General features: G+C 45.7%; 1 protein-coding gene across 1 annotated transcript; it reads right to left on the reverse strand.

The window, feature by feature from the left end:
• Nucleotides 1–84: 84 nt before the first annotated feature.
• On the reverse strand, nt 85–18,526 carry ALG6 (ALG6 alpha-1,3-glucosyltransferase). Its single transcript, XM_063406913.1, has 15 exons — nt 18,348–18,526; nt 16,001–16,105; nt 12,894–12,978; nt 11,109–11,198; nt 10,370–10,458; nt 8,662–8,744; nt 7,975–8,039; nt 6,000–6,185; nt 5,056–5,191; nt 3,147–3,232; nt 2,697–2,781; nt 1,685–1,755; nt 1,334–1,402; nt 774–972; nt 85–560 (listed from the first exon to the last, which is right to left on the reverse strand). The coding sequence occupies exons 2-15, from the start codon at nt 16,080–16,082 to the stop codon at nt 366–368; spliced, it is 1,521 nt and encodes a 506-aa protein (XP_063262983.1). The 5' UTR covers nt 16,083–16,105; nt 18,348–18,526; the 3' UTR covers nt 85–365.
• Between the last annotated feature and the right edge of the window lie 1,235 nt (nt 18,527–19,761).

Below are 19,761 nucleotides of genomic sequence, written 5' to 3' on the forward strand. Positions count from 1 at the left end.
ACTCCAGTGCTGCCAGGCACGAGATTAAACTTTACCTGCTTAAACTTTGTGCTTTGTATGCTGGGAAAGGCGAAAACTTCATGCTGCTTTTGCTAATACAGTATTTTAGCATTAATTCAAAATTTGGTCCTTTATTAGGCATTTGAGGTTTACAAATGGTAACAAAAGTATGACACTTCCAAAGAAAACAAATCAAATCCCATTCCCAATGCTCTTCAAAATATTTCTCCTTTAAAACAGTCTTTGATTGTTTTGTGTTTAAATAAGGAAAAGGCTTTTCCTGGCTTTCCTGGAGTTGTCACACCAGGCTCCTCTGCAGTGCTGGCACCTCTCACTGAGCACTCAGTCCTGCAGCCTCCCCTTCATTAACTGATTTTCTTCTGCCCTCTATTCCTGGAGTCCCAGAGTATGACAACGTTAAAGTACAGCAGGAAGAGCAGGAAGTGCAGGCAGGAGAGCACGGCCACGGCCACGGGGAACAGATCGGGCAGGCGCTGGGGCGGAGGCGCGGTGACACTGAGCACTGACAGCGCTGCCATCAGGGACAGGGACAGCAGGAACTGCAAGGGAAGGAAGGACAAACCCCTCAGACAGCTCAGCTGCCACCTCACTGCCCCCTGCTCTGGGACAAACCCCTCAGACAGCTCAGCTGCCACTCCCTGCCCCCTGCTCTGCCCTCTCCCATGTGGCACAAAATGTGACAGCCCCCCTCCTCCGGTACCTCAGCGCTGGGAAAAGCTGCAAGAAGAGGTGAAGGAATGAAATCTGCTTACCAGGCTCCTGACAATCCTGGGAAAGGACTTGACCCAGGACACGTAACCCTTGAGGGAAAGGGAGAAGGCCTTGAGCTGTAGGTCCTCTGCAGAGGTCTTCTCCAGGATGGAGAAGGAGGCCAGGCACACGGCCAGGAAGGCGGGCGTGGTGACGGCGTAGGGCAGCAGCAGCCCGTCCTTCAGCAGCAGGGGCAGCAGGCTGGGCGGGCAGCCACAGGGAGCAGGGAGAAGAGGGAAAAGCAGTAAATCCATTTATCCTTACTCAAACTGGGGCAGAACAGCGTTTTCATGGAACTACAGATGGGTGTGGGTTGGAAGAGATCTTAAAGCTCATCCTGTTTCAACTCTGACACCTTCCAGGGTGCTCCAGCCTGGCCTTGGGCACTGCCAGGGATCCAGGGGCAGCCTCAGCTGCTCTGGGCACCCTGTGCCAGGGCCTGCCCACCCTGCCAGGGGACAATTCCTGCCCAATCTCCCATCCAAACCCACCCTCTGGCAGTGGGAGCCATTCCCTGTGTCCTGTCCCTCCATCCCTTGTCCCCAGCCCCTCTCCAGCTCACCTGAAAGTTGACACGAGCAGAAACCACGTGGCCATAAAGGGGATTTCATTTATGACTAAGCAGACAGGGCTAGAATGAGAAGAAGAAAAAGAGATATCAACTGTCCCCTAATCAAACAGCACTGCAGTCCTTGCAGGGTACCCCATGGAACAGCAGTGCTGTGACTGTCCCCACAGCCACCACTGAAAGGACACAGCAGCCTGGCTGCACTCGCACACCTTCATTTACCAGTGATTTACAAAAACAAACGTGCAGAGCTGCTAAAGTCTGATACATTTGTAAGTGAAAGCAGCATGCAATATAAGATGAGGAAAAGATCAAATTTTATCCACAGAAAAGTAATTTACTTACACGGACACGAGCAGAATAGATTTTTCATGGACTTGAAAGGAGAACAGGAAGAACGACAAGGCACAGCTGACCTTGGGAGAGAGAGCAGGGCAGTGTCAGCCGTGAGGGCAGAGCTCTCATTCACTGCTGCATTCCCCAGTGCAGACCCAGAGCAGCTCCCGGGACACCCTCACCCACCAAAAGCTCTGGAAGTTTGTCCAGAATTGGTCACAAAGTCCTTCAGGCAGAGCCTCACTCAGTCTTCCTGACAAGAGCAAGGAACCACGATATTCCCACACACGGGCACTGGCAAATCCCACTCCTGGGAAGATTTACCCCATTTTTGACACAAAATTTTGCTCCTCATCATGACCAGCTAACACAAAAAGGAAACTAATTGTCTTTTTATTCCCCCACCAAATAAAAATGTGTAAAAACAACCAGTTCTTAGGACAAATTTTAGTTTTAGGTAATGTTGTGATAAAATTAAAAAGATAAATTATCTTGTAACTCTGAAACTTCGGACCCAGCTCCATCTAATTTTGATTTCAAGGAGAACTCTGTTTTTGCACGGGAGTCATGGCAATGTGCTTCAACTCAATGAGGTGACTAAGAGAAGGCAAACATTTTGGAAAATAGGATCATTTTATTTTCAAACCACTCATGAGCTTACAATGTCCATTTGGGGAATTTTAATGGAATTTTGCAGCCAGTGAAGGAAGAAACACTGGCACTTTGGAAGCCAAACAAAAAGAGAAATCCCAGTTCTATATGAGGTTTGAGTGTGTGTGGAATCTTCCAAAGGCTCTTCAGAGGAAGATAATAAAAATACAGAGTTAAATAAACAAAACTGAGCTTAAGGAGCAAGTCTGGGTTTAAAGGACAGCTCAGAGCCCTGGATTTGAGGAAGTAAACCACTTTTTAACCAATTCCTACAGCATTTGGTGGCTCCCACCCTCTGTGCCCTGCACAAGTGCTGTTGGCACTGCTGGTTGCCCTCCAGAACAAGGAGCAGTGAAAAGCAAACACTCACCAAGGCGAATTTAAACCCTCGCAGGGAAGGCTGGACAGTGAGCTTGATACAGGCAGGGAGCAGGCTCAGGAACGTTACTGCAAAACTGAAGGATTGGGGAAGGAAAACAGTTTGAATAACGAGTGACTACAGCCATTAACACTTCACCCTGCAGAGCCACACCTGAATTCTTCACTGAGCCAAGAGAACTGGGAGCTCGGAGTTCTAAAAGCATTGAAAGATATTTGAATTCTTTGAATTTGCAAATTTAAACTCAGTTTTAACCAAGCAGCTTAAATCACTATATAAACAAGCAGGGAATTTTTCAGTCATAAATATTCTTAATATTTCTCCCTCATGACTTGGCAGAAAAACACAGTACATGAAAGAACACAATTTGAGAAAATTTACTCCTCTTGCAAAAACTGTTGCAGATAAAAAACTACCTGAGGCACTGCAGGTATGTCTTACCTGAGCTTTAGCTGAGTTCGAGGGGATATTACATTCTTTATCTTTATAAGGACACTTAGACTGCACCAAATATTGGCTACTTTATCCTGGAAGGAAATGAAAAGGTAATCAGTGATAATTACATATAATTACACTCATGTTTGTGGGAACAATGGGGTTAGGGAGGTGGGGATTGTTGGGTTTCTACCACGAGAGTGCAAATAGCACTTGCAGGTGTACATCACATTCTCAGATGTACTGGGGATGATTCTGCTCCTCAAAAATGGAAAGTTTCAGGAGACCAATTTAAAACATGCTCCAAAATAAGTGAGAAATAGTTCTTCAGCACAAGAGACGACAACCTGACCCATGAGAGCAGACATTTTGTGGAGCTGAGGCTGTGAAAGTGTCTCTGAGTAAACCCTGGCCCAGGTGAACCTTTCTGTGTGCTGCACATTCCCTCCCGTACCTGCGTGCGCTCGCTGCTCGCTAGCACTGACAGAGTTAACCCCGATAAATCAAGAAGCCTAAAGACATTAGCACTTGTGCTGGGATCACTTTCCAAATGAAATTTGGAACTGCGGCTCTCCTGCTGGTGAAACCCATCCGCAGGCAGCTGCTGGAGGCACAGCTGTGCAGACACAGCTCCCAGCACAACGAGAGTTCTGGGATGGAAACGGGGACTGGCACGCCCTGAGCTGCACATGGGAGCTGCACACAGCCTGTCACACCCCGGGCCAAGGGACAGCGCTGCTTACATGGACAAATTCTCCTTTTGTCTCCATCAGCATCCAGCCCGTCACTGCCCTGAGCAGCCCAGAAAATATTTGGGCTAATATTAGACTGAAATGCTCCAGCTCTTTTAGACACATTGGTTATTATCATTTAATGATTTTATTTTAGGACTTGGTACTGAATAAAAGGTGTGATAAGTAAAATGATTCCTTTATAAATTCCAGTTATCAAGGAACAGGGTCACTGGTTTTTTTGGGGGGTTTCTTTTTTGGAGAGGTTGTTTGGTGTTTGTTGGGGTTTTTAAAATAAGCTAGCAGAGAATACACTAAGAACACCTCCACTGCTTTTGGTACATCAGCATAAACTTTTGGGGGAAAAAGAGTGCCAGCTGTGATATTATTTACTTCTAAAAAAGATTAAAAGAACAATTAAGATTAACCAAACCACGTGAGAATTTGCTTTCATTCCTGTGACAACCTGGAAATTCAAAGTTTCATTTTCTGGGTTAAGCCTGAAACTGAGAATCTGCTGTAAGTGTAATATTGACTCATGCCCCAGTTAAAACAGCAGCAACTCCCAGTGACCTGGGACATGAGAATCCCGTGCTTTATCCCAAACTCCTGTGGCACTGCCATTGGGTAAATGAGGAATTGAGTGACTGGATTAACGCTCAGCACCTTCAGCACGGGCACGTCCACAGCCTGAGCACAACCAAAAGCAAAAGTGGGAAAAAACTTTTGGAAAATATTATGGAAACTGAACAAGGTGAGTCAAAAAGGAAGTTCTAGGCTGTATCTAAAACACCATTTTAAATTATTTTAAGAAAATAATTAATCCCGTTGAAAAGAGGGGAGCAGAACCCAAGAGGCTGAAGCCATTGACTTTCAAGGTTACATCTTCTAACACTGTCAATTACTATGGAATCTATTTCAATGGAAAAATGTATGGATTGAAGCACGGGTTTGATGATGGGATAAGTGTTGTCTCCTGGTCTAATATCCTGGAAGATGCCAGCTGAGCTGGGGTTAAACTCTGGATTAAATCACTGGCAAGAAACGACTGCTGAAGAAGGCGTCTCGAGTTACTCGCCCTGCGCTGCGTCTCCCCCGTGAAATCCTAAAGGTCAGGCTGAAGGTTTCTCCAGGGATCTAAGAATACAGGACAGGGCATGGGTGGGAGAAGAAAACATGCATGCCTCGAACAAGCCTCTGTCAATGGGAAAGAGTCTTCTGAGTACTTGCATGATTTGTTCCACGTCGGTGCCGAACGGGAGCCAGCAGGCAGCGAAGGACACCAGCACTGTCCCTGCCAGTTTAGCCAACAGCACCAACCTGCAAGGGGACAGCACTCAGCACAGCAACGCTGCAGGGCTGCCACAAACCTGCAGCACAGCAATGCTGCAGGGCTGCCACAAACCTGCAGCACAGCAATGCTGCAGGGCTGCCACAAACCTGCAGCACTGCTCACCCCACAGGGCTGGCACAAACCTGCAGCGCTGCTCACCCTGCAGGGCTCCACAAACCTGCAGCACTGCTCACCCTGCAGGGCTGGGCACAAACCTGCAGCACTGCTCACCCCACAGGGCTGGCACAAACCTGCAGCACAGCAACTCTGCAGGGCTGGGCACAAACCTGCAGTGCTGCTCACTCTGCAGGGCTGGCACAAACCTGCAGCACAGCAACGCTGCAGGGCTGGCACAAACCTGCAGCACTGCTCACCCTGCAGGGCTCCACAAACCTGCAGCACTGCTCACCCCACAGGGCTGGCACAAACCTGCAGCACTGCTCACCCCACAGGGCTGGCACAAACCTGCAGCACTGCTCACCCCACAGGGCTGGCACAAACCTGCAGCACTGCTCACCCCACAGGGCTGGCACAAACCTGCAGCACTGCAACGCTGCAGGGCTGGCACAAACCTGCAGCGCTGCTCACCCTGCAGGGCTGGCACAAACCTGCAGCACTGCTCACCCCACAGGGCTGGCACAAACCTGCAGCGCTGCTCACCCTGCAGGGCTGGGACACATCCCACAGGTACCTCCCCAGAAATGAGCCCACAGTGCCCACATGCACATCAGGACGATGCCATTCCCCGTGCCAGGCTGACTCCTGAGGAGGATAAAACACTTCAAACCCACTTACCCCTTTCCCTTCAGTCCCTTCTTGAAGCACTTTCCAAGCAAATAGCAAAAAAAGGGCAGCGAATGGTAGAGCTCCATCTGCTTATAATTTAAGGCCAAGCAAAAGGCCACGGAGCCCAGGAGGTCCCAGTCATGGGACAAACACAGGACAGCCCACAGGGCCAAGCCAAGGCTCACTGAGTTGTATATGGTTTTTTATGTCAAGGACAAGATACACATCTCACTTCTGGAAGGCAGCAATTAATGCCCTGAGGGAAAGCACAAACAGCTTGTCAAATGAGTTTTGGAAAGTTCGTTTTAAGAACACATTGCCGGTTGTGACTATGTTGCCTCCAGAGATAAAAAAATTTACTCCCATTGAAAGTGTCATTTTTATATTCCCAAAGTTTGATTCAGAGCTTGCTCAGGCAAATCTGAGGGCAAATTCTGTATGTTAATTACACGTGTAATGTGTACTCAGCCAACCCAGCTTTGGGTGGCACTGACAGTTCTCTGCAACAAGCAACATTTGCTTCTTGGTATTTACATGAGTAATGGTAAAACTCTCACCAGCCTCCCCTCCCAGCTCCCACAGGATAGTGCAGAATATTCAAATATGTCAGTGTTTAAATTATGTATAATTTAGTTCAAGGACTTCGGAGGGGTTTGTGATTCTGTTCCACACACAAGGCACCCTCGTCCATGACCAGCTCCCTGAGCTGCTAATCCTGCCCAAACAAAGAGTAATAGTTGCTAAAAGCAATGTTACTGCCTTGTGACTTTGAAAAGAGCTTCCCAGGCCCAGGAGATTTTGAGGAGACTAATCTACACTTACTATTAAACTCCAACAAAGTATTAGCTTTGGTTTTTACTTTTTTTTTAAAAAACTTAGATAAACCAGTAAACACAGAATCCCAGAACAGTTTGAATTGGAAGGGACCTCAAAGCCCATCCAGTGCCACCCCTGCCATGGCAGGGACACCTTCCACTGTCCCAGGCTGCTCCAGCCTGGCCTTGGGCACCGCCAGGGATCCAGGGGCAGATCTGAGCACCCTGTGCCAGGGCCTGCCCACCCTCACAGGAGGAGTTTCTCCCTAATACCCAATCCAAACCCACCCTCTGGCAGTGGGAACCATTCCCTCCTGTCCCGTCACTCCATCCCTTATAAACACTCCCTTGTATTTCTTGCATTGTCAGAAATGTCACAATATTTTGTTTTCCCTCTGCCAACCTAAGCAGCTGTGACAACACATCCAGCATGCCCAGGGCGCCCTGAGCCCACTCACAGCTCCCACTCCCCATCACCAGGAGCGTTTGACACCTCATTGATTTCCCATCAGCAAACTCAGAGAGGCCCCGACGCTGCCGAGGTGCAGCAGCTCAGGGAGACAGACCTCAGACCGGCTGGAGCTGCTCAGAGGGTGGCAGGGCTGGCACAGAGATCTGCAGGAAACCCCTGCCTCCGCAGCAGCTGCTGCTGCTGTCCAAACCAGGGCTGGTATTAACAGAGGCCCCTGTGGAGGTTCCACCAGCCCTGTGTCACCAGCCCTGTGTCACCAGCCCTGTGTCACCAGCCCTGGGTCACTTCCCTGAGCACAGGGGGAGGTTTGACAGAGCCCAACATCTCCCACTGCTCGTGACACGGCTCTGCCACCCCAGGAAGGTCTGAGGGGATTCCCTGTGCACACACAAATCACAGCAGCACGACCCATCACTCTCCTCCTGTCACAACCCCGCTGACGCTGCCTGCAGGGAATGAGTGACAGGGAGCTGGAGCCATGGAACAATGATATTCATGTTGGATTGATTTGTGCCAATAGCAATAATTTTTATCTCCGGGATGTTTCAGACTTGCAGCTTCCTTTGATATCTGTGTTTGGGGTGGGCAGAACCCCCCAGAGGAGTTTGTACACCAAAGTCACCCCCTGCTCAGCTCCAGGTGCTAAGGAGCAGTTATTCCATGAACAGGAATTCATTCCAAAGCAGAACAAGGATACTGGAAGTGCCCGTGGTCGATGAGGATGAGGCCTGGGTAAAGCAGGATGCAGAGAGCACTGGAAACCTGGCAAGAAGGAGCAAAAAAGAGAGGGAGAAATTAATTACTCCAAAATGAGACATTAGACAGAGGAACTTCTCCAATACAAAAACGTGCCCCTCCATGGTGCATCCTATACGTAGGAACATTATTCTGCACAAGTAATCATCTGTCAGGAATATTTTGTGATTAAAAAAAGGATAAAGATTTGCCATAAATGAGAAAATATTGAATATTGCCTGCCCTTAACAATAGCTCAAAGATCACCTACACCTGTCTTGAACCACTCCAAAAATCAGGAGACTTTCTATTCCAAAATCTACTGTAAGGAGTGTTCAAAACAAAAACACTCCCAAATAGCTCCCAAATCCCCCCTGCCACACCACAAATCTTTTTTTTTCTTTACTACTCAAGTAATAAATTCGTGGAAAATTTTGTTATTAAAAGCATTAAAATAATTGCTGTAAGATAAAATAAAGGGGTTTTTAATGTTTTCCAGTGAAAAGTCTACAATATGAGCTCTAGTGGTTGTCATCAGTTTTACATGGAAGCCATCGGGGTGTTCTAAGTGTTAATTAACTCAGAGTTACATTTCTGCTCTGTTCTAACAGTGTTTTGTTTGTTTAATTTACACGCACCAGGTACTTGCCTTTTTTTTAGCAGATGTTTCTTTCAAAGAAAAGCAATATAAAATAACTGCAGGGATATAAACCAGCAAATCAGCAACGAACACTGAAAAATAAAGATTAACTTTCCATTAGAATCCTCCCACAAGGAAGAGGCAAGGAAAAAAACCACAGGCAAATAAACATCAGAAATAAACCGGGCAGTCCCACTTCAAAGGCCAAAAAGAACCAGATCTACAGAATTTGATCTCGTTAATGTTTGTGAGGCTCATTTCTGATGTCCCCAAGCTGCTGCTTGCACGTGTTCAGCTGTCCTGGCTGCTGGCACGGCCTCAGTCACTCTCTAGTTCCTGACATGCCACAGGCAGGGCAGGCACTCGGAATGCCCGGGCAGAGCAGCCCTGCCCCGGGCTGTGGGACAGGACAGAGGGCTGGGGGGCAGTGAGGAAACCCCAATTATCCCAATCGCTGTGTGAATCACCACGATGGGGACAGAGACACTGAGAGCAGGGCTTGGATCACCTGCCCACAGCCAGGATTGGTGGCAGGGGAGAGGCAAACACAGCCAGCAGGTTCCCCTGCCCACGGGATGTCCAGCAGTGAATTCTTCTTGTCTTAAAAACTCAGATTATTTCTAAAAATCACTTTCAGCAAATGTGCAGTGGCTCCAAGAGGGAAAGGAGATGTTAAATATTTCAGTTATCCAGGGATGAATTGTTTTGGCAGCTTAAGCCACAACTAAACAAATATACCCAAGGTGTTAGCAAAATAAATACACTGATGCTTAAAATAAAGCTGCCATTGAGCACCCTGAATTATTTTAATGCACTCTTCTAATGGCCCCTGTTAAAAAGTGTTTATCAGCTCTCCAGATCCATCAGTGGTGTGTCAAGTGAGTTGATTTCAAAATTAATAAAGACCATTTCAAGGGTAATTAAATACTAGTGATTTTTATTTTTTTTCAATTCAATCAATTACCAGAGAGCAGAGGAGAGGTTTGTGAAGTACAGAAAAGCTATTGATGAACAACAAATTCTGCTGTTGCAATCAGAAAGCATTTTGTGTTAGAAAAAGCAAAAGACATTTGAAATGAAAGAAAATAGTAATGAGAAACACAAGTTCATTTGCCACATTGTTTGCTGTCCTACTGCTGCAGCTGCTAAATTATGGTACAAATCTTCTCCTGCTTTTGTTTGCAGTTCAAAATAATCAAATGGTGTAGGACAAATTTAGAGTCCAAGTAGTAAAGTAAATTTTTACTTTTGTGCTCACAGAAATAATATCAAATATCTCTGCCTTTGAGATCAGGTCCTAATGAAGATCTCTGATACCTCCAGAGGTTAAGTCAGTAAAGGCTACATGTAAAATTATTTTACAATAAAAACCACGTTAAGCTAAAAATAAAAACTGTTTATCAGAAGAGAAGGGAAAACAAGAATATTTTCAAAATTAAAAAGTGGGTCTATGCTACGAAGAGTAGTTGTGTTTTAGAGTTTTAAGTTAATTAATTGGGTTGAAAACTTGTTTCTACATTTTATATTTATCAGCTCCACAAACGATGGCAGAAGAAGAAATAATGCAGGAATCTGGCTCAGAAATGGACCTGCAAAACCACCCAATTAAAAACCTGAGAATAAAGCAGTGAAGACAGTGAAGCTGCATATTAAACATGCTGAATTAGTAAGCAAGACAAATGTGCAGGATGATCCCAAGGAAATATAATCTCCCTACCTGTTGTACGCATAAATAACTTATGGGGCTGACTCTCATAGCCCCGAGATGTGTGCAGAGCAACCCAATCAGGATTTATTAACTTTGCACTGTAAAACAAAGTACAGACACATCAAAATGCAGACAGTTCTCATTTCCCTTTACACTCCTTGCAGCAATAAAGATGACACACACAGGAGCAGATTCCAAGAATTAAGATGAATGAGAAGAAATATTTCAGAGAGCAATAGTGATCAATGAAAGCTTTTCCTCACCACTGGATCAGTTTACACTCCAGACTGGTTCACAATTAAAAGAAATAACCTTTGGGAACAGTAAAAATGGAATACAATATTTATTAGGACAAGATAACCACCTCCAGTCTGGTTCCAGGGTCTTTAAAAAAAAACAATTGTAAATACCTTTCATGCTTAAGTATTAAATTTAAACCATTTACAGTTCACATAGATGCCCCACATAGCTGTGCCTGTGCACTTTAACCTACATTCCTATTCCATAAGTCTCATTCCAACAGCAGCAAAGCCCCTGTGGAAAAAGTATTCCAATAACAGAATTCTATTTCCATGATATCCACTCATCAAATGTCACTCGGGCTCTGCACACACAGAGCTTTCCCAGGCAATGCCCCCTGCTCCTCCAGCCCTTTTCCCTGGGCATCCCAGATCCAGCAGTGCCTTGTAGGGAAAGCTGAATATCCACAAAGGAAAATGTAACAGAGGATTTAAAGCACTGAACTTACATGTGAGCACACAGCAAGCTGTGATAGGCAGTGAGAGGTGGGTAATCGAGGCCCCAGTACTGCAGGTTGTTGTCACTTGTATTGAAGTACCTAGAAAATAGAAATAAAAGATAAAATTCAATTGGAAGACTACATCTCCAGCTTGGTTTTGACCCATGGAAATGGCTGAATATTAAATGTATTCCAAATCCAAAATAGAAGGTGGCAACATCTACACCTGTTTAATTTTACTTCACATTAAATAAGTCTCAAGCAACAAAATAACAGCAAAATTGATGAAGAGTTCATACATTTGTGGCTGCAAAAACAAAAGGCTGCTAAAGCTCTCTTCAGTGGAGAGGGAAACTCCTGGCTCTACCTCCAAGCCCAGGTGGACCCCGTGAAAGGGAGGACAAGGGTTTTGCCATTTGGGATTTTGTTGTGTCAGATTTCCACGGCAGCAGGCAAAATGAAATCTCCTCTTCCACGTGAGATCAGAGGGGTTTTTCCAAGGAAAAGCTCCAGCAGTGAGGAGCAGCCCCTTTCCATCTCCCACTGCCACGGGGCAGGCTCTTGGCTTTTCCACTTCCTCTCTTCAAATGCAGCCCATTTTTGACATTTATTATAGTAAATTATATTTCTTGAATTCTTTATGAGCTGCCTGAAGTGTCTTCTGAACTGATGATAAATCATATTTCTTTGAGTTGCATCTCTGCCTCTTTTCCTACAATTCAAGATAGCTCCTGCCAAGGCAGTGCAGATTCTTCACACAGAATGTCACAGTTTGCAACTTTTAGGGAACTTGCCAGTTTGGGGGGTTTCTTTTTTCATTTTACCTTCCAAAAAGTTTTCAAAAAAAAAAAAAAAAGAAAGAAAAGAAAACAACCCTTATATAATCAGTAATATTTAGTAAGGAAGCTTTCAGAGCTTTAATTAGCAGTAGAATAAGAAAGGATGTTCTTAAAGCAGCCTTTAGTAAATAATGTTAAGACTTTAAAGAGTAATATAAACCAGAAACATTTCAATTCTAGAATGCAATCCCTTGCAGGTCAGCCAAGCTGTGTTTTTCCAAACACCCACTTTGCTGTGTTCGAGATTCATTCCCAAAGCAGGCCCAACCCAAAAAACTCTCAATTATAAATATAAAATTACATCAATTATAAAACCAGAGAGCAAACACAAGGTGCCCACCTGGCAGCCCCCAGCTAAACCAGCCTGCAGCAGTGTCTGGGAATGCCTGGCAATATTGGCTGCTGTAACTCTGAATTTTAAGGAGATGCAGTTCAGTGTAGCAGAGTGGATCAGAGCTGCCAACTCCACCATTATGTAACTCCTCTTATCCCAGCTCTGGCACAGTCAGGGTTTGGATATCCCAGAGAAAAAAGGATAAAAATGAGAATATAGGAACAAGAGGATGACCTGAGGTCGCCATCTGCAGAGTTCACGTGTATTTACAGAACACAAGGAAATTAATTTTCTATTTTGTCAGATCACCCAGAGGAAAATTACACCACACACACACAGCACCTCTGGCCTTGCTGGAAGATGAGCTGGAATTCCAGTATATTCCAATTTGAGCTGTAGCACATACATGGACTAAATTTTTACTCTAAAAGATATTAGGAATAACACAAAATTAAATAAAATATTTTAAATCATTCTCCTGTTTTACATGATCTGTACAAACGAAGCTTGCTACCCCTTAAATCCAGAATTTCCACATTTAAAAATGTCATGAACAGTGAACTCAGAGGTGTAAAATCCTGGCAGGATTTCCCCCCAGCCCCCTTTGCCAGCAGCCCCTACCACTGCCTGACGGGTAAGTTGTAGGTGATTTCTTGCCAGTGCCTCTGAGCCTCGTAGTCTCCATACATGGGGGGTTTTCCTGCCCCTAAAAAGAGAGGACACAGCATTTAGGACATTATTTGGTTTAGAGATTGCATATTAATTACTAATTTTATTCTCAATTCCTCTGTATTGAGAGCAAATAGAGACCTCATCAAGCAGTCTAACAGAGAGAGAGAAAAAAAGAAGTTATGTGTTCTTTTGGCTTTCTGGAGATTTCTGCAATGAGCATTTATCAAGATACTCTGCTGTGAAGAACTGCTTCCTCATCTGACAAAAGAAATCATTTCCAAGTGCAGATGAAAAATGTGGTACTTTCCCTGAACTAGGAAAATGCACATAATGGACACGTTCCAGTGACTCTGTGGGAACTGCTGCACTCCTTGCTATGTGATAATTGTCAATATTCTCACTTGTGCTTCAGCCATGTCCTGGTACCTTAATGTTAATATCATTATAATATTATTATTTGCCATTTCCATGGGAAAAAAAAGTTTTATCAATGCAAATACTTCAGGTGTCAAATACTCCCCTCGATGGAAGCCTAACTGTGATAATGGCAGCATGCAAAGCATCTTCCCAGAGTTTATTTACCTCTATTAACCTGCTCATTGAGAACAGAAACTGCACTGATTGTGCTCCCAGTGAAATATTGACATGAGCCAGACAGAGATTTAGGAGGTTCTTTAAAATATAGAAAAGCCATCTCTGGTTCTACCCATGATCTGTGTTTGTGGGGATCCCACGAGCTCAGCAATGTGCAATTTATTCCCACAAAGTGGAAAGGGTCTCTTATCCCTAATTTCTTCCTGGGTGGTGGAGAGATCTCACACATTCATCTTAAATATTCCCAAATAAGTGAGGTCACTGCAGTTTCATCAGTGGAAAGCCTGTAGCTGTAAGTGCAGTGGAACAAAGAATCTGCCACTGGAATACTGAAATGTAAAGCAGATATTTACCCAAGTTATAGAGTGTTTGTATGCATATCAATCTCTCCCTCTCTAGGGGTTAAAAGGGATGAAGAATTTATTTGGCTTCAAAATGACCAAAAGATCTTAATTCAAAGGTTTGATTATTAAAAGCCAAGTGCTGATGGGTTAGTTTGACAATGCACATTTAGCTTCCATCACAGAAAGCACCAAGTTCACAGACAAACTGAGTTAAAAATAATAAAATTGGAATATTTTATTTTAAAAGGCTCCCAAATACTTTAAAAGTAGTGATCTTACTCAGTTTATTGTTAGTCTGGGAACAGACTTTTTAAGGGTTTGAAACTGCCTCTCAACATCTGTGTTTAGCAGGGGTTTGGCAATGCATAAAAAAAAATATGCATTAACCTATGAAGCCAAAATTTTCCTCAATAACTCTCCAAGACCAGCTCATCACTGATGGTAACTTTTCAAACCCAGGTATTAGTTTCTGCTTTTTCATTTATTCCAGAGGCAGATCCAAAAGCAGACTGATGTCAAGGAACAGGGTGGGAATGAGACAGAGATCCAAGGGTGCACAGTAAACGAGGGTGGAATTAAAAGTTTATCACATCTGCAGGGAGTCAAAGAGAAAAAAATAATAAAGTGGATTTATGTGTTTGACAGCTCTAACATTGGGGTTTGTATTTTTACCAATGCTCAAAGTTAAGCTTTAATAATTTGCTGGACTGGATCAGATTCAGGTTTTGCTATTCCAAAAGCAGTTATATCAGCACTGTGGAGGAAATAGGATTTTAAAATTGTTATTTTAGCTCAGGCTTTATTTTAGACTGTCTTCCACAATCCTGATTGGTTTGAAATTAAATCAACTTACAAAAATCTAGTTAGCAACAGAATTTTAAATAAATCCTCTTGCACTGCAAGAGAAATTCAGTGTATGCCTAAAGACAGGGTCCTTCATTCCTAGGGATGGGTAAAAAGCTCTGTTACCTACAGATCCCTCAGAAATGGCATTTTGAGAAACCAAACTCAAACCCAAACAATCTGAAATTCAGTTCAGCTTCAAGCAAATGCTTCAAGTAAAGAAACCCAGAATTAGCAGTTTAAAATCACCAGAATGCTCCCGAGCAGCTCCAGCTCAGGGAACGAGGCTCCCCATTGCCTCCATAAACCAGAGTAGAATTTAACCCCTGATTCTTTGGGCTGGTGAGGATTGAAAATATTGGTTCACTTCTTATCTTTATTGAAATTTGCAGAGAGCAAACCTTGTGCAAGCTCATTCCAAGTGTGGGGCTGGAACTGGGAGGTTTGGAGAGGAACTTGCTAATTCTTTGCAAGCCTTCTGACACAGGGAGGAGAAAAACTCATCCATTACCAGAATGCAGCTCTGGCTGCTGCTGTAAACAGGCTTAAGGAGGAACAGCTACAAGCAGAGCCATTGCTCACTCCATGTCACCTCTGCACTGTCTTCATTAGCACCAGGATTAGCTAAATACAAGCTAAATAAAAATATAAATATAAATAATGAGGTTATATCTGCTACAGAATTTCAAAGACAACATGAGGCAAATGTACGAGTGGACTGCAATATTCTGCGAATGAAGGCACAGGGGCAAACAGCCAGGTATTGATCCTAAAATATTCATGATACCACCAAGAACCACCACAAAAAAAAACAAAACAAAAACAAAACAAAACAAAACAAACAAACAAACAAACAAACAAACAAACAAAAAAAAAAAAAAAACAAAACACAAACTTGTGGTGTTTTTTCCAGTGTTTTGCCCCAAACTGGGTTAATTATGGTTAATTATTATCACAGTTAGGCTTCCATCCAGGGGAGTATTTGACACCTGAAGTATTTGCATTGAAAGCTTTTTTTTCCCCATGAAAATGGCAACTAATAATATTATAATGATATTAACACTATGGGTTAATTATGGCACGCTTCAAAAAATAAAAAATAAAAGAATTCTTGGGGAAAATCAAGAGGAACTAAAATATAATGGCAGTTGAAACAACACATTGCTTCTTATTTATGACTTTATACAAACAACAATAAAACAATTAAGCAACAAAGAGCATTAATTTTCATTTGTCACAGGCCCATGAGCGCTGTCCCCGAGGCTGCTGCCTCACCTGAGTAGGAGCCCAGGGACACGGCCCAGCGCACGGTGAGCGCCAGCAGCACCGCCACCGTCATCAGGCTCCACCTCTCCATGGCCTTGGGGACACTCCGGGCACCTGGAACACAGCGGGAGCAGCCCTGCATCAGTAACTCGCTGTATTATTAACAAGCACGGGGGTTAAGGAGTGAGAAAATGTGCCAGGGTTACGTTAATGCCGCTTCTTTCCTCACTTAGGAGCACCGCGGGCAGGCTGTGCAAAGTGCACGGCTGCTACAGGTACCACTGCTGCTTGCAACAAAATAAAAGTTATTTTAAAAAGTAATTGGTGTCAGATACTATTCTCCACCATTCAACCCCCAAAAAGCAACAGGGCTGCTGTCCCACCAAGCTTATTTCACCACACTAAGGATCCAGCAAGAAATATTGCCAGGTCTGTCAGACTGAAGGCTGTGCACATTAAACTCAGAAATCAAGAAACAGGAAAATTATTATGTTGCCCTTTGAAAAAAAAAATTTTAAAAAATCAAACCTCTACTCTAACTGTAGAATATGTAAATTTCAACCCAAAGAATCAAAAAAAAATTAGTCTGAACTAGGAAAAAAGTGAGGAAGAAACTACTCCAGTCTTGAAGGGTACAACTGCCAGACTTTCCTCACAGAAGAGGCCTCATTTGACTTAAGTGAGTTTAATATTCTTGTTACTGACCAAAACTAAAAAAATCCCATACAGCAGAAGCACTGAGCTGCTGTTTTAGCAACAGACAAGCAACATCTAAGGCATGGTTAGATTATTCTTCTCCAACTCCACCCATATTTATTTATTATTCACAGAAAGGTGTGACCCAACACCACCACCAAGGGGAAAAAATAAGTTAATTAATAATAGAAATCTGTGGCAGCAGATCTCCATCTATAGGTAGAAAGGTGAACACTGGTATTTGCATGTTTTACCTGTGGCTAAGCCACAGGGGAGGCACTTTTATCTAAATAAAAGATACATCTGTCCTTTTTTCTACCTCGCCGGAACATTAATTAATTATACCTTCTTAATTATTACATAGCACCAGCCTCACCTACAGACTCCCCCACCTCTGTTCCACTCATTTACTTTTGCCATTCCCTATGTTTGGAATAACAATGGTTTTTGGGGATACTGAGTTTCTTTCTCTGCTCTCAAAAGTTGCTCTTAAAATATTCTTTCCTACTCATTTTTCACCTTTAATAATAATCCCGTACTACCCATAACAAAATGTCATGCTTTTATTAGATTCTAAAGCACAGAACTCTTAATTCTTGGTGTCCTGTGGGTAACAATATTAGACAAGGAATATTTTTTAGGGGATGATGAAGCCAGTTTGGCCAATCCCAAACTTTTCACCATCCTTTGGATATGCACCTGAGGGTGTCTCAAGATCCTACCTGTAAGCATGAGATGAAAATCACAGCTAAAAAAAAACCTCCTAAAAACTGCTATCCTTTCACACTGCCTGCGATGCAGACTCAGATAAATAATGCCAATAAAAACCACCCACTCCCTGCCCAAGGAAGCTGACAGAACTCAGCCCATAGATGCACGGCCCTGAATAGAACTTGCCTTACAACAAGTGTCAGCACACATTTCAGCAGCTGAAAAACGCACACACCGAACGAAGAATAATTTAATTTGTTGCAGCAATACCTGTCTATAAGGTATTGTTTCCCTAATCCTGTCAGGAGGCGCTTTACTCCTCACATCCCTTCTCTCACCCCTCGCTCTGCCCCGGCCTCCTCAGAGCGCCCAGGGCGGGCTGGCGCTGCGGGGCTCGCAGCGGGGCCGAGCTGCGAGCCCGCCCCGGGGTCACCAGCGGACCCTGCTGCCCCTCAGCCCGCTAAGTGTCCTCGACCCCCTCTGCCTCAGCCCTTCAGCCCCCTCAGCCCGCTCTCCCTCAGCCCTTCAGCCCCCTCAGCCCGCTCTCCCTGAGCCTCTCGGCCCCCTCAGCCCGCTCTCCCTGAGCCTCTCGGCCCCCTCAGTCCGCTCTCCCTGAGCCTCTCGGCCCCCTCAGTCCGCTCTCCCTGAGCCTCTCGGCCCCCTCAGTCCGCTCTCCCTCAGCCTCTCGGCCCCCTCAGCCTTTCAGCCCCCCTCAGCCTCTAAGCCCCCCTCAGCCTCTAAGCCCCCCTCAGCCTCTAAGCCCCCCTCAGCCTCTAAGCCCCCCTCAGCCTTTCAGCCCCCCTCAGCCTCTAAGCCCCCCTCAGCCTCTAAGCCCCCCTCAGCCCGCTCTCCCTGAGCCTCTCGGCCCCCTCAGTCCTCAGCGCCCTCAGCCGGCTCACCCCCCAGCCCCCTGACCGCCCTCACCCTGGTCACCGCGCAGCCCGCTCACCTCCCCGCGCCGCTCAGCCGCCGCTGTCCCCGGCCCCGCTCGGTGCCCGCTCCCCTCAGCCGCCGCTGTCCCTGTCCCCGGCCCCGCTCGGTGCCCGGTACCCGGTACTCGGTACCCGGTACTCGGTACCCGGTACTCGGTACCCGGTGCCCGCTCCCCTCAGCCCGCGCCGCCCGCGGGCTCTCACCGCGCTCGGGCCGGGCGCGCGCGCTTCCGCCCGCGCGGCGCCTTCCGGGCGCGCAGTGCGCGTGCGCGGGGCGGGAGGCGGGAGCGCCTCGGGGACGCTCCGCCATGGCCGCGGCCGGGATGGGAGCGCAGCGCTCCGCTCCGGCAGCGGGGAACGCTCCGGGGGAACATCAGAGACCTAACGGGGCTCCGGGAGAGCTGCAGAGGGACTCTGGACAACTGACAGGATAAGGGGAATGGGTTCCACTCCTAGAGAGCAGGGATGGATGGGATATTGGGAAGGCATTCCAGGCTGTGAGGCTGGGCAGGCCCTGGCACAGGGTGCCCAGAGCAGCTGTGGCTGCCCCTGGATCGCTAAAAGTGCCCAAGGCCAGGCTGGACAGGGCTTGGAGCAACCTGGGATAGCGGAAGGTGTCCCTGACAGTGGAAGAGGTGGCTCTGGATGGACTTTAAGGTCCCTTCCAACCGGAATTCATGTTTTCCTACCATGCCAGCTGGCTGGGGAGCAGCACCTCAGGCTTTACATTTTGGAGACGATACCTGGGAAGCAATTGGTAGGTAAAGCTCATAGCACAGAATCCCAGGCTGGAAGAGAGCACGGCAGGGTCGTCCGGTGCCACCTCCCTGCCCAGGCAGGGCACCCCTGAGCACAGGGTTGTGTCCTGGCAGCCTTGAGTCTCTCCAGCGAGGAAAACTCCAGGATCAATCAGTGATCCACCACAGGCCTCGCTTTTAAACCTTTCAGTCTGAGCCCTTTTCGTTCTCTTGAAGGTGTTGACAAAGTACAGAGCATAACAAAAATCAGAGAATCAATCACAGGATGGTCTGGGTTGACAGAGAGCTCAAAAATCATCTCATTCCTTGGGCAGGGACACCTTCCTCTATCCCAGGCTGCTCCAAACCCCATCCAACCTGGTCTTGTCTTCTGGTTGTGTGTCTGACTGAGGTTAGGACATGAAACTGAAGAGAAAACCGATTATTCTTTAAAATAACACCACATACTGAGGGTTTCATGGCCACACCTGCCAGGTGAGCTGGCAGCAGTGCTCTCTTTGGACTGGAATCCCAGGGCTGAAAGTTGGGATGGATTTAAACACAGCTGTTACAAAAAGCAGATGAGGTCAAGAAGCATCTGATCACTTACAATAGAAACCTTAAAGTAAACAGCCATTGCTGTAAAACAAAGTGATTATGAAATTTTTTTCAGATGTGCAGAATATTTTTTAAA

This window comes from Prinia subflava, chromosome 10 (genome assembly GCF_021018805.1).
Source record: "Prinia subflava isolate CZ2003 ecotype Zambia chromosome 10, Cam_Psub_1.2, whole genome shotgun sequence".
In the NCBI taxonomy this organism is placed as follows: Eukaryota; Metazoa; Chordata; class Aves; order Passeriformes; family Cisticolidae; genus Prinia; species Prinia subflava.

What these genes read in the sequence shown, in the direction of transcription:
- ALG6 (XM_063406913.1), bottom strand. Translation starts at nt 16,082, where the DNA reads ATGGAGAGGTGGAGCCTGATGACGGTGGCGGTGCTGCTGGCGCTCACC. An exon ending in GTCCCTGGGCTCCTACTCAG is followed by an intron (nt 12,979 to 16,000) that starts GTGAGGCAGCAG and finishes CTCTCTTTTTAG; the next exon opens with GGGCAGGAAAACCCCCCATG. An exon ending in CGAACTCAGCTAAAGCTCAG is followed by an intron (nt 2,782 to 3,146) that starts GTAAGACATACC and finishes CCAATCCTTCAG; the next exon opens with TTTTGCAGTAACGTTCCTGA.